The sequence below is a fragment of the Archocentrus centrarchus genome, chromosome 3 (assembly GCF_007364275.1).
Source record: "Archocentrus centrarchus isolate MPI-CPG fArcCen1 chromosome 3, fArcCen1, whole genome shotgun sequence".
Lineage (NCBI taxonomy): Eukaryota > Metazoa > Chordata > Actinopteri > Cichliformes > Cichlidae > Archocentrus > Archocentrus centrarchus.
The window spans coordinates 446,595-464,274 of NC_044348.1; the positions used below are offsets into that span (position 1 = coordinate 446,595).

General features: G+C 38.5%; 1 protein-coding gene across 4 annotated transcripts; it reads left to right on the forward strand.

Annotated features, from left to right (window-relative positions):
• Positions 1 to 99: 99 nt before the first annotated feature.
• On the forward strand, positions 100 to 9,990 carry prc1b (protein regulator of cytokinesis 1b). Of its 4 annotated transcripts, none has more exons than XM_030720273.1 (15): positions 100 to 259; positions 544 to 676; positions 3,364 to 3,486; positions 3,596 to 3,829; positions 4,371 to 4,541; positions 4,730 to 4,879; positions 4,996 to 5,143; positions 5,220 to 5,356; positions 5,703 to 5,798; positions 5,886 to 6,032; positions 6,118 to 6,231; positions 6,318 to 6,431; positions 7,720 to 7,902; positions 8,042 to 8,076; positions 8,842 to 9,990. In XM_030720273.1, exons 1-15 carry the CDS (start codon positions 249 to 251, stop codon positions 8,888 to 8,890), a joined length of 1,845 nt encoding a protein of 614 aa, XP_030576133.1. In that variant the 5' UTR covers positions 100 to 248; the 3' UTR covers positions 8,891 to 9,990. The 4 variants fall into 4 exon arrangements, with proteins under 4 accessions (XP_030576133.1, XP_030576160.1, XP_030576143.1 ...); XM_030720300.1 differs by having other exon boundaries at positions 7,720 to 7,825; positions 8,842 to 8,979; XM_030720283.1 differs by lacking the exon at positions 8,042 to 8,076.
• The last annotated feature ends 7,690 nt before the right edge of the window (positions 9,991 to 17,680 follow it).

Genomic DNA, 17,680 nt, shown 5'->3' on the forward strand with positions numbered 1-17,680 from the left:
TCTTGACAACGCGCCGTTTAACCTATGCAGTGGGTTGAAGAAACTCCCAGCGGCCCGGTTTGGTGTAACGAAACACGCGCACCGGCAGAACGGGCCAATCAGAGAGCAGAACGCTGCAGGACGCGTATTTTGAACTATACAAACGGACTGGGGCAGAGAAACTACGGTCTGTGACGTGGGTATTCCGCAGGTTTTCTACGTTTTTAGTCGGTTTTACCTGTAATTCTAACCGTGCCTGGAATTTAACCATGAGGAAAAGGTACGTTTAAACCTAATTTTCGTGGTGCAGGTAGTGTTTGTAAAGTGTATTGGGCTGTATGAGCAAATGGCTTACGGTTAGCTAATGTCAGCACCGGTTAGTTCATGAGTGATCTGTGCATGTTTTGAGAAAGTCGTTGGCTTTAAAAATGTTACGAACCACTAAATTATTGATATTATTATGGACATCCTGTATAATGACAATAAAGGCATTCTATTCTATTCTATATCATGGGAATACGTTATTAATCCACGATGTGATTGTGCCTCCTGCTCATCCTTTAGCGAGGTACTCGCAGCTGAGTCTGTGGCGTGCCTGAATAAAGCGCTGTGCCACTTGAAGGACATTTGGGAGGAGATCGGCATCCCGGAGGACCAGAGACTACAGAGAACTAATGTAGTCAAGAATCACATTAAGGTGAGAAGCTGCATACCCCATTAACATGACACTGTGTGCATTTGCCAGTGACGCAAACGCACCTGTTGGATTGTGACAGGTTTAAATTTTATCAGGGGGACATAGAGCAATGCAGGAAATTAAAGTTTTGTATTTGGGAGTTGGAAAAAAAAAACTATTGTGTTTGATAGTATGTACAGGTGGACAAAAGTGTCCCCTCCGTGACGCTACATATGGTTACATATGCACCCAGAAGAGAAAAAAAGCAGAAGGCATAACATTAGTTCTCCACATCAGATATTAATGTATTAGTAAAACAATATAACTGTAAATTGACATTTCTGTATTATCACATGGGAATATATAATTAATTTTTGCAGTTCATAATTTTTTATTTTATTCATCCCCTCCGTGACACATCACCAAACTTGAATATATTATATTTTTGTCCTGAAAGTGCTTATATATATAGGTATTGGGCCCTTATATATAGTCAGATTATTAACCTTTATAATAATGCAAATGATACATGTCCACTCTGTGACATGCAGAATACTTTGGAATGCCCTGAAAACCACTGAGGCACAAACTGTGCATCCTAGTGTCTTGGAAATGTGCATGTATTAATTTGGTGATACAGAAACTGTTTTTATACTTCATTCTAACCTGCTGCTAAGTCTCTTTTATACTGCTGGAATTACAGCTACAATAACAAAGAACACACACCAAGAATACCTGTTCAATAATTGTTAATAACAATTATAATAACAGTTCAATAATAACAGTTTCATGCTGATCTCAAAAAACTAAAATGATGTAAAGGTCTCCTTTATTGGGCACTAACTTTGAATGCTGAAATGTATCCAGTTTAAAGTTTGAGAGCTCACAGTGCAGCTGCCACCTTTGAAAGAAACACCAGCACGGTGAGCAAACTCAGTGGAAAAATAAACTGGAATTAAAATGTTTATTTTACTGGTCTGTGCACTAAATCCCAAGATTAATGGTTTTCTGCAGCATTAACCTCTTTTCCCTTTTGCAACAGTGTTGGATTTTATGTTATATTCTTTATAATCTTCATAGTTTTTCAATTATCATTTTATTATAATCTGCTAGTGGCTCTGATTGGAGTAGGTGGCACACATACAGATCATTTTGTGTGGAAGAAGACTGACTTGTGAAACACACCTTTTTATGTGAGCATACACAGAGCCTGCAGCAGCAAGCCCTGCTTAACAAAGACAGTTGATAAACACCATTGTGATACCCATTATTTTCAACAGGGTTTTAGGTTTTGTTGAGCCAGTTAGGGTAAAGAAAGTCTAGCTATGTGAAATTTTGTTCATCGTATACCGTTGAAGAGAGTGTGCTGACGCTGAAATACAGTTCCTTGTTTCGTGGCACAAAAGAGTGGAACAATCACAAAAATAAATCATCTGCTGCTTGCTAAATTAATATGTTAAATATCTAACTGCTCTCTAGACTTCCATAATCATTTGATCAAAGAAAAGGAGAAAGAACCTCTTATTCATATTGTTCCTGTGACCACGTTTTTGACACTAGGAAGAAAGCCCCCTCTCTATAGCAACTTCTGTGGATGCTCATGGTTTTTAAATCATGTCAATACAAATTATGGTTTGGATGTTATGAACTATTTTGCAAAGGAAGTGCCAGAGAAATTTTCTTACAACTAGTAACACAAAATGCCTTTGCTGTAATTTTAACGTGGTAATTTTAACTGGTACAGGTGGGAACAAATGATGATTGAAAGCCTATCCCAGCTGCCACAGGGCGAGAGGCGGGGTACACCCTGGACAGGTTCATATTTAAAAACATGTCTCTTGAGCTTTCTTAGCCATCCTAATTACCTCCAACCTTTTATTAGCAGCAAGCAGCAGTCTTAAGTCTAGCAGTAGCAACAATCCCACCATAATTTCTCCAGAAATTGAATATGCTAGTATTAGAAATTATTGTTATCCAGTGACGGGAAGAAATGGGTAAATTCACTGAAGTGAATTCAAATGTCAGTAGTTTCATGGAAAATAAAACAAGTAAAAATTGTATGTAGTGTTCAAATTAGTCCCTTTTTTGTGTTCGTTTGTTTTTCTTATGAATTCCTACAACTTTGTTTGGGCAGAAAATAATGTTGTAAATTTGAATGAAATCAAGCCCTTCTGATAAAAATTACGTAATTAAAAAAATGAAAAATTCACACCAAATTTGTACTGATTTTAACAAGTTACAAAGGTTAAACATTTATAAATCCTACCATCTCCTGTTTTAAGCAGTCACACTCAAACTACCACTAAGCTAAAGTTTAATACACATTCACTAACTGTCACTTCATCATGAGAGAATAAGTCAAATTTTGGTTAATTGCTTAATCAGAGTTAAAATATCAATAGTTTAGTTTTGTGGTCCTTTTGTGATCTTGAACTTCTGGGCATTTATTTCAGTAGTAACATAATGACTAATATCAAAACAGATTCACAGCTAAGTTAAAGGTCTTGTTATCCTAAGTGTTCACTGGCACTTTGTAAACAGCAGCTCTTTGATTCACCTCCACCAAGGAGCAGTAAGCTAACCACAGGAAATCTCTGTGGCTGGGTTCCATGAATTGAAAAGGAAATTGAATAACTGTTTCCACAATAATCAAAAACCTCCAGTTATTGATTGAGTTCAGTTATTGATTTACTGTATTTCTCCAACAGAACTTATTAGATATGATGATTCAGGAAGAGGAATCTCTGAGAAAGAGGCTCATCGTTAGCATTCAGACATGCAAGACAGAAATGGAGAAACTCTGCTTGGAACTTCAGCTCTCTGTGTTTGAGGTAACGGTTTTCATGTGAACTCTGCTGACTGGAAACTGAATCATACATGTAATCAGTAGTGCTCCTCCCTGGAAAATGGTTAAATTGTTAAGTTTCTCTGGACATTTAGGATGAGGCTGGCGTCAGCATGCTCCAGCAAGAGAAGAACATCCGCACACAGGTGGAGGCTCTGATGAAGGAGAAGGCTCAGCGGATGCAGCAGCTGAAGGCTCTGCTGGAGCAGGACCAGGACCTGTGTGACATCCTGTGCTCCATGCCCTACGGCATTGCTCCAGACTCCGTTCCTTCACTGGAAACACTGGACAACTTCCGCCAGCACATCGCCAACCAGAACGAAGAGAAGGTAGAAGCTCTTTATGAAAACCACACCTCCAGTTTCCTGTTATTTTGAAGAGAAAAGCATTCTGCAGCTGCTGTGTGACACTATGGGCCCTCTGTGAGCCATGTTCATGATGTTCATGAGTGTTTAAAATTGAATTCCCCAAACACTCGTAAATGCACAAACTGATGAAAGCCACCAATAAAGATTTAGGTGTTGTATGAATGAACTCTTATTGCATATTTTGGGAGTTTAAAATATTTTTTGTCCCCTTTTTACTTTTTATTTCTCATGCTGTGTGCCTATTTTCTGTCTCTCACCCAGTGTGAGAGAGACAGAGAGATGTTTCCTGTTGTACGGGATCAAGATTTGATTGTGAATTAGTAGGATGCTGTTTATAGATATATGCCTAATGAAGTAGGATGAACACTACTACGAGCAAGAGAGATGTAGCTGGACAAGCTGGTATCAAACTGGGTACAGCCCTATTAAATTAGTATAATGATTATTCTTCTTTAGTACCTCACTTATTGAATTGTGTTTGCACTCTGCTTCATGTTTTCAGGCAATGCGGTATGCTGAGTTTATGGACCTCAAAAAGCAGATCATTTTATACATGGAAGAGCTGGACCATGTCCCTGAAACCAGCTTCGAGAAGGACGTCGTCTGTGAGGATGAGGACTCTTTTTGCCTCTCCAGAGACAATATCACATCACTCAAACTGCTTCTTTGCCAGGCAAGGCAGAACCTATAGCTCTTCTGTTTACAGTTTTTAAGGCCAGTCTTTAGCTGTTCTACAAAATTTCATTCATGCTTTGAACATTTAGCCTTTTTTTGGGGAGGGGGTTTATAAACTGTCCAGCAGAAGTCATAATTTAAACCTGAGCTGCTGAGTTGCTAACTGATGCCATGTTAATTCTGCAGCTTGAGGAACGCAAGGCAGAGAACGAGGTAATGTGTGAGAATCACAGAGAGAAGATTCAGCAGCTGTGGAACAGACTGCAGGTTCCACAGGAGGAGAGAGAGGCCTTCAATGAACACATGGTCACATCTAAGAAGAGGAATCTGGAAGCGGTGAGAAAGAAGATGCTGCCAGGGTTTTTGCCCCCCGCCTTCTTTGTGGACAGCTGACTTTCAGTTCTTTGGCTGCTGTTATGCAGTGTTGTTTAAGCATTATTTTTCTTCTTTAGTTACAAGCAGAAGTCAAACGTCTGGAGGAGCTCAAACTGCAAAACTTACGCAACGTCACGGATGCCATCCGCTCTGAGATCGCCGTCTTCTGGGAAAAGTGCTTTCTCAGCACAAACCAGCGGGAGGCTTTCACACCATATTTTAGTGGTGGGTTCTCTTTTTTTGTCACTTATTGGTCACTGTTTTACTCAGCTTGATTTATGAGACTATTTGACTCTTTTAGAGGACTTTACCGAAGAGCTGTTGAGTCTGCATGATGCTGAGATCCAGCGCTTGAAGCAGCATTATGAGGATCACAAAGAGCTTTTTGAAGGGGTTCACAGATGGGAGGAAAGCTGGAGACTCTTCCTGGAGCTCGAGGTGAGTACAGTTTGACAGGGAGCGGAAACTAAAGGTAAATAGATTTAGAAGCTAGTGGCCAGTCAAACCAACTCGGTTCATTTTTTTATTTTTAATTAGAAAGTTAAAGTAGAGTTCTGTTAAAATAGATTAAATGTGGCAGTAAAGGCAGGAAAAATTAAGAAAACATACAAATAAAACCAGAGTGAATGTTTTCTTTCATGTAAATAAACAGTTTTCAGTTGGTATCGAATCTTTTTGAAAACAATTAAGCTTTGTCATACCCTGCATTAATTTATTAACTGGTTATACTGCTTCCTGTTAAAGCTGCCATACTGAACTCTATTTCTCACATTTTCTTTAACAGAAAAAAGCAACAGATCCAACAAGATTCACTAACAGAGGTGGGAATCTTCTCAAAGAGGAGAAACAGAGGTCTGAGCTGCTTAAAAGCCTCCCAAAGGTAAGGCATGAAGGCCACTTATTTTTTTCCTAAACTTAAAACATCTTTAGTATTAAGACTCGATGTTGTGTGTCTTTCCTTTCAAAGACTGAGAAGAAATTAAAAGCCCAGATCGACATGTGGGAAAGTGAGCAAGGTCGTGAATTTCAAGTAAATGGACAGAAGTTCCTGCAGTATGTGGAGGAACAGTGGGAGCTGCACAGAATAGAGAAAGAAAAAGAGAAGCTGGAAAGGGTACGTAAGTTGACTTGTATTGCATTGTAAGCTTACACGTGTTTGCTAAGTGTGTTGATGATTCCTCTTTACAAAATCTCTGCAGCACATTAAGAAAAGCAAACAAACTGAGGAGGACATGTTGTACGGAACAGCAGTACGAACTCCAACCAAACGCAGATTCCTGGGCACGACGACCCCAAATAAATCTCGAAAGATGGTAAACGCCAGTCTGCTTTTCTGTAGCCAGGGTTTAAAGTGGTGCCATCTCTGCAGCACTAACCCCGCTTCCGTCTCTCTCATCAGTGTAACGCAACCTCCAGCATGTCTAGCGGTACCTCTAACAGCACAATGCGTTCTGTCTATGGTGGGACTGTCTGTCGCTCGCCTGTGCCCCGCCCTCCCCTCTCTGCAAATAAGGTTGGTTTCATGCAGAAAACTAAAAGAAAGTCTTAAGGCATAGAAATAAGTCAGGCAGGTAAGCACAATTTGACCCAAATTTAGTGAAGGCAAAGACCTAAATATAGGCACAACAACGGAGCTTGAACTCCAGTCTGAGCCCTGAAAACATGAACTCTGCACGTTCACATGGAGGGTCCACCACATGAAGTGCTGTTCCAAACCAAGTAGCCCTGAGTGGAAGTGGGTTATAAAACCACTGCACAAGAGTCTGTTTCTGTGTAGGCTTGTTGTGAAGGTGCTTAACCTTCACAACACTGTGAAGTTTGCAACACCACATCAAAGACTCCATGCTGCTCCTCACACATACTTAGGATGTCAGCAGAGTAGACTGTACAGTAGCTGTTCAAACACATACACTGCAGCCCTGAATTTCTTAGTCAACAGTGTGAAAATGCAAATGTGAATCAGACATTAGTCTTTAAACTGGCTGTGTGATGTGAGAATAACGGCTAAAGATTCTGGTGCATTCATAACTAGTGCATGGCTATATCCAGACAGTTCCCTTTCCTAAACCTAAAGCTAGTACATAAATATAGTACATAAAATGTACATAAAGTACATGAAATGTTATGGTTTAATTTTTTTAATTATTATTTATCCCTTTGGCTTCTTTGATGGATTGGGGGTTCAGTATGTTGCCACCCATCAGGGAAACCACTGGGGAACAACCAGACTGGCACTGCTCAGCTTATTATAGCAATCTACTAATGATTCATAGTAAAATCTAACAGTTGCACAGTGTTGTGCAATTGTTACATTTTACTTTGCTTTACCAGCAAAGCATGCATATAAATACTTTAGGATATACATAAATGTGTGGTTTCTGTCATTTTACTTCTTAGTTGTGCAGAAATCTTTCCTGATTAAAATTATTCAGTGTGAAGTAGTAAATATACATATTTTTGCTATGTTTACTCGAAGCATCAGTGTTGTTGGGTTATTGCTTCTATACCAGGGCTCCTCAAATCCAGGCCTCGAGGTCCGGTGTCCTGCAGGTTTTAGATGTGTCCCTGATCCAACACTCCCGAATCAAATGGCTGAATTACCTCCTTAGTATGCAGTCAAGTTCTCCAGAGTCCTGCTAATGACTTCTATATTCGTCTCAGGTGTGTTGAAGCAGAGACGCATCTAAAACCTGCAGGACAACGGCTCTCGGGGCCTGGATTTGAGGATCCCTGTTCTATACTCTCTGTACTTTATGATCCATATTGTCTGATATGACTCCCTCCTGCTGTCTATCATCCAGACTCCAGCAGCACGGACACCAGGTGGCTGTAAACCTCCCCACCCAAGAGTGCAGGGCTGCAACAAAGAGAATGAGGCCCAGCTGAAAGGAAGGACCCCTCTGAGTGGTGCGTTGCTGACTCCTGCTTGTCCACAGCCTAACTTCAGCATAGCCTCTGTTGCCAGCACATATTCAGAGTTTGTGGTAATTTAACTTTTGTCTCTAATCTGTTCTCTCTGCGTGTTTTTTTATTTTTCTTTCTGTTTCCGTGCAATAACATATTTCAGCATAATGTGGAGGATGATGCACACAATTATGCTAATAATGTAAATTTGTATTTTAGAGGGACTTGGTCAACACTGAATCTGTTCAATCAAGGTGTGTTTAGAATTCTGAGCCCTTGCATAATCCTAACTAATCTTAATAACTTAATTTACTGTAACTGCATGCTTTAAATCAAAGAGAAAAGTCACACTTGAGGAGAAAATTAGCATTTAGTTTTGTCTTAAACATGACAGCAGTGATTTGTGGGAACCAAGGAAGCCCAGACTGAGTAAAAGAGAGACACTGTTAACTTACTAATCCATTGATATAGTGGATGCTCATATTAAACAAATAACTAAAGCTCAGGCTTCAGTCGGCTGTAAGAACTCTGTTTCAGACATTTTCAGCTCGCCCTTTTGGAAGGTCTAGCTGTTGTCATAGCCTCGGCAGAAGTCAGGTTTTCTGAAAGTCTCGTTTACATGATAACTCAAATGATCTCACCTTGGATGTTCAAATTCATACCGCGTAGATGCATCTACTACGATTCCCCCAAATGTAAATCAGTCATTAAACATTGGTACGTGTGAATGCTGCTGAAGCATCCCACCAAGGGCTGATACAACTTAGATTTCAGTGTTCTGCCTCAAGTAACACCTTTTATTAGTTTTGTTACTGTTACTACTACCTTAAATAAGTGGCACTTTGATCTCCATCAGGTTGCCTGGTTGTCGGCCTTCCCAGTGTGGCAGCGTGTTAGTGATAGGGATTAGTGGGATTCTTGTGTGTGATTTTTTTTTTTTTTTTTTTTTGTGTGTGTGTATGCATGCATGTGACATTGCACAGAAACAATGAGCCTTACACCTGCTTGTTTTTCCACAGCGAGACCTGTCCAAGGCCTCCAACACCAAGATCCAGCACGACATCCTGAACTCCACCACCACAACCAACCTTTGACCTCTCCACTCAGATTGTCTGCAGCAGCTCATAATCAATAAAGTTAAGGTCTGCTTCAAAGCGTCAGCACCTTTCACTGCTATCTGCTTGTCCATGTAAATGAAGGCATTAATATATTAAGTGTTAAATCAGTGAGAAATGAGGCACAAGGAAGCTGCTGAGTTTTCTTTGCCTTTTCTATCACTGAAAAAAAAACGTCCTAAGTTAAACTAACACTACTTTGGCTCGATAATTTTTGCCAGTTGCGGCACTGTAATAAGTATTGCCCATATCTTATACTGTACATCTTTATTTTTTTTTAAAGAAAAGTTGAATAAAAAGTTTAGCTTTATGAAGTTATGCAATCTGGGGTTACAGGCCATATGTATGATGAATGTATTGCACTTTGTTTAGAAAATATATTGCAGCACGTAGTGTATTTTCACACGAGCTCACACTGCTCCCAGTCTGTTTTTTATAAATGTGTTTCTGTATATATTTCTGTATCCTGGTTTTTTTTTTTTTTTTTTAAGCTACTTTGCAAAGATGTCAGGCTGTTAGGACTTTAAAGCCCTTTTTAGACTTGACAGACTGACAGCAGCCTGTCATGCAGGTTACTTGGACTTCATTGAGACATACCCCCTATAGTAACAGAGAGAGGTGTGCATGCACAGTTTTTGCCACAGGTCCATGAGATCTGCACGTTTGTGGGGTATTTTCAGTGTCTTCTCTAGTGAAATGTAACCATACTGTTGAATGCTTGGTTTTCTTCACTAACAGAAAACACAAAAATGACCACAGGTGCAATTCTGTGTGTGCTTATGGGCTAATGTAGCCTCACACCTTCAGATTTGCGCCATGTTAAAACATGCAAATGGCGCTCGGGTTCATCTTGGAAAGGTTGCAATCACGACTCTTCCAGAAAAATGCTGTCATCAGATTGTCGGGAAAAGGAACGCATGTCTGAAAAGGGCTTTAGTTGAAATATCATCTCTGTGTGGCATTATGGTTTCACATAATGCCACACAGGAACTCACTATCATGGCTGATTTTGGAAACTCTTGCAAAAGAAACTAAATGAATTTTCACTCAAAGACTGCCATATCTGTTGAGTAGAATAAATAAATCATTTTTCATGTGTCTGTTTGAAAATGGATAGTTTTTTGTTGGCAACAAAGCATTCACTAAAATTGTTTATGAAAAGGTCTGCGTTGGTTTTCTCCAGGTACTCCGGTTTCCTCCCACATTTCAAAGACATGCAGTGAGTGGGGTTAGGTTAAGTGGTGATTCTAAATTGCCCAGAGGTGTGAATGTAAATGGTTGTCTCTCTGTGTTAGCCCTGCGGGAGACTGGCAACCTGTGCAGGTTGTACCCTGCCTCTTACCCTACGACAGCTGGGATAGGCTCCAGCCCCCCACCCCCAAACCCTGAAAAGGATAAGTGGAAGAAGATGGATGGATGTTTGTAAAAAGTAGTGTAGCCTTAAGTATTTTGTGCAGCAGGCGATTTACATATTATTTGAACAAAGTCCATCTTAAGAAGTACAAGAACACAATGTTTTTTCTCACCGTTTTAGCCTGGGTACCAGACACGATGACCTCAGCGGCATGTCACATTTTCTGGTCAGCCATCCAGAGGAATCTGTGCCCAATGGTAATGACTACTTGAAAATCAAAACCGAAGTCATAATCATCCTAAAGAACATGTTGGTGTGCACTGTCATTGATCACACTCATGGTTCATAAACAAGAGAAAACAAACTGAGTCAATCCTGTAGTGAAAGATTTTACAATTGCTGAGAAATGCTTGTCTTGACAATACTGACTGAATAGCCTTGTTCACTGGGGGGCCAGTATTTTGTGTGTGTGTGTGTGTGTGTATGTAAATCAGTGTAATCAGAATCAATATAAAGTTCAAATAGTTTGTTTTAATTTACTAGTCAACACAAGTTTGTATTTATATCAAGACTTCAGTTTCCATCGTTGAAACAAATTTCAGTTCAAGTAGACATGTTGGGTGTTTAAACAGTTTATTTTAGGTAGCCTCTAAACAGCTTAGCATTCATATGTTTCTCTAAATTACCGTAGAAATGTATAACGCCTCATAGTCGAGAGAAAAGAGGCACAGAGTTTTTAGAAACTGTCTTGCACTGCCCTCTGCCAGGAGCGAGTGAGAAACTTTTTACAATTTAACGGTTGGAGCTATAAATGCTACGTGCTGAGTTTGGTGCCAAACAGGCCATTAAACAGGGAACATCTCTAAAGAAGAAGACCACTGAGTGAGTGTGCAGTGATAACAATAACCTAGCATTATGTTTTCAGCTCACACCAGGCTGCACAGCACAGATGTCTGCAGAAGCCTAAAAACTAAACTTCATCTTTGTTACACAGCAATTTACCCTCATATGGAGACAACGGCTTTATTTTACAGCATAAAACAAGTCAGTGTTTAAAAGATATTAACATTTTATGAGGCAGAATGAAGTTTAAGGTGAAGAAAAGTCAAAATGTAATGTCTCCATATGAAGTCATAGGATCTCAGGATCCTAATACGACTGCTAGGGTCATTCACATATACATGTTTTAAGGAATTGTATGAATAAAGAATAAACCATTAAAAAAAACAGTCTTTTTTTTAATGTCTATTTTCAAACAGAATAAAATGATTAAATTAAATATAACTGCTGATGGTGGTGGAACAGACATTCCTCTGGTGGGTTTTGGAGTTGAGGAGGACCTCAGGAAGAAGCTGCTGTTGATGCAGCCAGTTCTGTTTTTGTTTATTTCAGTGTATTTTATTGTTCTAGCTGTCCAAACTGGGTGCGATGACTTTAGTTTTGTTTAGAAGTTATATTCAATTTTAATTCACATTAGTTAGGAAGAAAGCTCCAGCAGAAACAGGCTCAGGGAGGGGAGGTCATCTGCTTCGAAGGGTTGGAGGTGAGGGGAGAGAGAAAATACAAAACAAGAGCACAGGAAGACAGGACAAACACATACACTGTGGGAGAGAGAAGACAAATATTAGTGACATGCAGTCGTGGTATATGAACACACTGGGAATGAAAGAAGTGCTCAGTGCATCATGGGAAGCCCCACAACAGTAGTAGCCTCTAACAGCATAACTAAAGGGTGGCTCAGGGTCAGATGATCCAGCCCAAACTATAAGATTTATCAAACAAGTCTGACCTTAAAACAGAGTCTCTGTCTCTTGAATCCATTCTACTTTTAGTAACTCTAGGAACCACAAGTAAGCCTGCAGTCTGAGAACAAAGTGCTGTGTACAAAGTAGTGTGTATTGTATGCATGTCTCTAACTGTATCTGATGAAGTTATTTCCACCTGATTCAAAAATTGAGGTGAAGGGTTCCAAGACTGATGGCAAACTCTCCCTAACAAGTCCACTCATTCATTTTCTCTTATCAATAGCTCATATGTGTTTAACAAGTTTATGCACTCATCAGTGGCTCATGGTTGCCTGTGTCTGTACTTCACCACAGAGCCCGAGCATCATCCAGTTGTGTCAGCTGCCTCTTGGCAGCATTTTAAGGATGACCGACTCCACCTTCTCTGCAGCGAGACAGCTCATAACTTTTTAACAGTCTCTCCCTCTAATCAATAACCAGACAGTATAATTGCGATCTACAGCTTAAAAGTTTGAAGTGAATTAGAAACGTCTTGTTTTCTGAATACAATGAAATTTGGTTTTATGCTGCGTAACACTAAATTAATCAGAAATGTAGAGGAATACATAAATCATGAATGACTTTTAATAGAATATTTACATAGGTGTACACTGGCCCATATTTAGCAATAATACCTCCTGCATTCAGTGGTACATTGTTTTATCTAATGTGAGTTTATCATGTTAAAAGTGCAACTTATCAGTCAAAATACTGTAACGTTGTAAACACACTTCCACAGTCGGCAATGTTCACAACAAAGGTCGTCTTTATTAGCAGAAAAACGGCTGCTGTAGGCCACAGCCACGCCAACCACTACTACAACAACGGAACAGCAACACACACACACACACAGGCAAGCACTCGGTCTTTTCTCTCTCTCCATGCTGCCTTCACGAACCTCCCGAACAGTCCGAAATCCCACAACATCAACACGCTCTCTAACTAAGAGAATCGCTACAATACTTTTTCCAAAGAAGAGATCTCCAACAATTTTTTAGGAGAAAAAATTATCTTGCATCCATTTTGAGACTTACAAAGTTGAAGCTTTAGACACCAAATAAGCAAATTTAATGCTTCTTTTGATCAGCACAGTAATTTCCAGCTCTGTGGTAATGTAATCACAGCTAACCAAGGCTAAGGTACTTTGGCCCGCACTGGCTACAGGGGCCTGGCTACCTATCCATTCATTTTCAATGACGAGGAGCCACAACTCCAATTCACTGAGCCTGACCTCCAAAGCTTTGAACAGGCTACATTTATTGAAAGTGTGATTAGGAGTAATGGAGGCTAAGGAGTTACTAAACATTTCAATGAGTGACCAGGAGAGAAGAAAGAAGAAAACTCTTTTCCTTTTTTATTAGTACAGACCAAACTATTGTGCTGATTAAAGAAACAATATATGTTGCCATATTAATGTTTGAATCATCCTTTTCTCTCTTTCTCATCTGATTAAACCAAGTTTGTACTTTTCTGTAAAGGGAGTGGCACACCCAGTTGTTCAAAATCTGCTTTTGAACATTTTCTGCCAATGTAATTACTGAAAATATATTTCTCAGCCTTTTGATAGGAGAGTGATACATGTTTCCATACTCAACTGCTTTAAACTGCTGTCGTCACCATCTTGCTGCTGCATTTGTCTCTAATTATCCTGAACCTTCATGTGTCCTGTCCTCTGATGCAGGGGCGTAGGAATGAGTTTCCTATTGGGGGGACACATATTGGAAACCTGACAGATCCATAAATACTCTGAGAAAAGCATTAAAAAAATGCTATTTGATCCTTTACTTTCTTATTTTTCAAATATTTCTTGGGAAAATAGTGTTGTGTACACTTATATGATCGCATGTATAATTTACATATGTATATGTTTTATAATCGTAGGATGTGGGCAAACTGGCTTGAGCACAGATAAATGTTACCAGTGCATAGTTACCAATGCACAGATAATTGTTACCAGTGCACAGATAAATGTTACCAGTGCACAAATAAATGTTACCAATGCACAGAGAAATGTTACCAGTGCACAGATAAATGTTACCAATGCACAGATAAATGTTACCAATGTGCAGATAAATGTTACCAGTGCATAGTTACCAATGCACAGATAAATGTTACCAGTGCACAGATAAATGTTACCAGTGCACAAATAAATGTTACCAATGCACAGAGAAATGTTACCAGTGCACAGATAAATGTTACCAATGCACAGATAAATGTTACCAATGCACAGACAAATGTTACCAGTGCACATATAAATGTTACCAATGCACAGATAAATGTTACCAGTGCACAGATAATTGTTACCAATGCACAGACAAATGTTACCAGTGCACAGATAAATGTTACCAATGCACAGATAAATGTTACCAGTGCACAGATAAATGTTACCAATGCACAGACAAATGTTACCAGTGCACAGATAAATGTTACCAATGCACAGATAAATGTTACCAGTGCACAGATAAATGTTACCAGTGCACAGATAATTGTTACCAGCGCACAGATAAATGTTACCAATGCACAGATAAATATTACCAGTGCACAGATAAATGTTACCAATGCACAGATAAATGTTACCAGTGCACAGAGAAATGTTACCAATGCACAGAGAAATGTTACCAGTGCACAGATAAATGTTACCAGTGCACAGACAAATGTTACCAGTGCACAGATAAATGTTACCAATGCACAGATAAATGTTACCAGTGCACAGATAAATGTTACCAATGCACAGATAAATTGTCCCCTTAGAATTATAAGGTTCGGACATTTTTGCCGAAACTGAGTTATTGTCATATACTTATTTGCTGACCACTTATCAACAATATGTAAGAAATTTTTTTTCAAATATATATTTTTGGGCGTTTTATTCACAAAATAATAAGGTTCTATCTGCAAAATCAAGCTTTAACTTGGTACTATAAGGTTCTATCTGTGAACCAATAGGCACTTGAAATGTTCACAAGAGAGCCAATCAGGCTGCTTCTTTTTTGTAATGTTGGTGTCCAATGTCAAGCAAAGGAGCAGAGGAGATGCTAGAGAAAATCTTTCATGGTAAGCTGGGGCTGTTTACAAGACATCAAAGCTTGAGGATTTCAAAAATGAGTTGACAACAGACAGAAGTACTAATGGCAGGAAAATTCTTAACTTTTGATTTCTTTTTTTTTTTTTTTAGATTGCACTGAGCTGTTTCTTTGCACTGTTAGCTACGAAGCTAGCGAGCTAACACTAGTTTTGTATTGTTTGTCTGTGGTCAGTGCTAACATAAAAAAACAAATAATGTAGTTGATAATATTGAGAATAGTCAAAGGTCATAATATAAGTTACCTCACTTATAAAATATTATTGATTGAAGAATGACTTCAGATTTTAATATATTCTATGACCTAGCAGTGGTACCATGCTAATGAGCTCGGTCTATTTTTATTTCTGTCATCAAACTCCAGAAGAGCAAGTACAAGAAAAAACACCAGAAAAGGGACGGCAAAGAAATTGTTACATTTTTCCTGAATAAATACAACCGAAAGAAAACAGTTCATTGTCAGTGACATTTTAATTCAGAATGATTTTAATTAAAGATCCAAGTTTAAAAAAATCTACCTTTTAAGTGGGATGAGTTTTTATTTGGATTTTTGTACTCAGTGGACATGGACTCAGAATCTAAATGTTTATTCAGAATTTTAAAGAATGCTTTTTCAGGTAGATTGCAGCTTGTAAAATTTAAAAAGATCTAGGCTAAATGGGGAAAAAAAACAACATTGTGGTAAATTATCCAGAATTTGTTTGACTCTCTGTACAAATTTTATTGAAATTTGAGTTTATTTATATGTCAAACTATACGCCTCCTAAATTTATATCAAATGTTTATTTTGTTCTATTTATTTATTATACATTTTATTTTTACTTGTTGGTTTTCATATAATTATATGTTGAGTTATCTTAAGAAAACTTTGGAAAAATAAAGGATGGGAAAAAAGAGGGCTCAGTCTGCCAACATTTTTTTTTAATTGTACAAAATTGTGTAATAAATGTTGTGCAGCAAGGCGGCATGGTGGTTAACACTACTGCCTCACAGCTAGATTGACATCTAGGTCTGTGTTCGATTCCACCTTGGCCCGGGTCTCTCTGTGTGGAGTTTACATGTTTTCCCCGTGTTTGTGTGGGTTTCCTCCCACAGTCCAAAGCCACGCAGTTACTGGGGTTATTTTAATTGGCCAGTCTAAATTGCCCATAGGTGTGAATGCTTGTCTGTCTCTCTGTGTTAGCCCTGCGACAGACTGGCGACCTATACAGGGTGTACTGTGCTTCTCACCCTATGTCAGCTGTGTTAGGCTCCAGACCCCCCCCCCCCCCCCCCCCCCCCCCCCCCCCACGACCCTGAACAGAATAAGCAGAAGAGAATGGATGGATGGAGATGTTGTAGCATTGAAACATTCAAAGATAAAACTTTGTCAAGCATCATCTTCTAGTAAAGGGAAGGGAAATGTGTCCGTAAAAACAGTTTACCATGAAAGAAGAAACTTAAAAAATGTCACAGAATTCATTAAATTTGATTTAACCATCCTTGTGGACACTCTATTATATCTATAATTTTATGGTTTAAAACTTACTATAAGTTAACTATTTTTCATTCCTTGAAAATCAGTAGTAGTTTTCACATTTTGCAGATAGAACCTTATAATTCCAAACAAAAAAAAAGGAGTTTTTAGAATTAGTATCAATCAGAATCAGAATCAGAATCTTTATTGTCATTGTACACAGAAGTTGCACAACGAAATTTAAAATGCATTCCTTTTAGGTGCCTCAGACAATAAATAATAAAATAATAAAAATATGAGTGATAAAAATGATTACTAAAATACAGTGCACAATAGTAAATTAAGATTAAATTAAGATAAAATTAGAAGGTTCTATCTGCATTATACTTGTTCAAAAAAACAAACAAAAGAAAAACATTTGCACATTTGATAGGATTTTGATATTACTGATTTAGAATACATATAGGGTGTGTTTCATAATCATGTGTGAACAAGACTTATTCCATGTGTAATTTTTGCTATACAGAGTGCAAAAACTTTAAAGCTCAATATCTCAAAACTGGTCAGAATGTAGATAGAACCTTATAATTGTAAGGGGACGAAATGTTACCAGCACACAGATAAATGTTACCAGTGCACAGATAAATGTTACCAGTGCACAAATAAATGTTACCAGTGCACAAATAAATGTTACCAATGCACAGATAAATGTTACCAGTGCACAAATGAATGTTACCAATGCACAGATAAATGTTACCAGTGCACAAATGAATGTTACCAGTGCACAGATAAATGTTACCAGTGCACAAATGAATGTTACCAATGCACAGACAAATGTTACCAATGTACAGATAAATGTTACCAGTGCACAAATAAATGTTACCAGTGCACAAATAAATGTTACCAGTGCACAGATAAATGTTACCAGTGCACAAATGAATGTTACCAATGCACAGACAAATGTTACCAATGCACAGATAAATGTTACCAGTGCACAAATAAATGTTACCAATGCACAGATAAATGTTACCAGTGCATAGGTAATTATTATGAGTGCATACATAAAT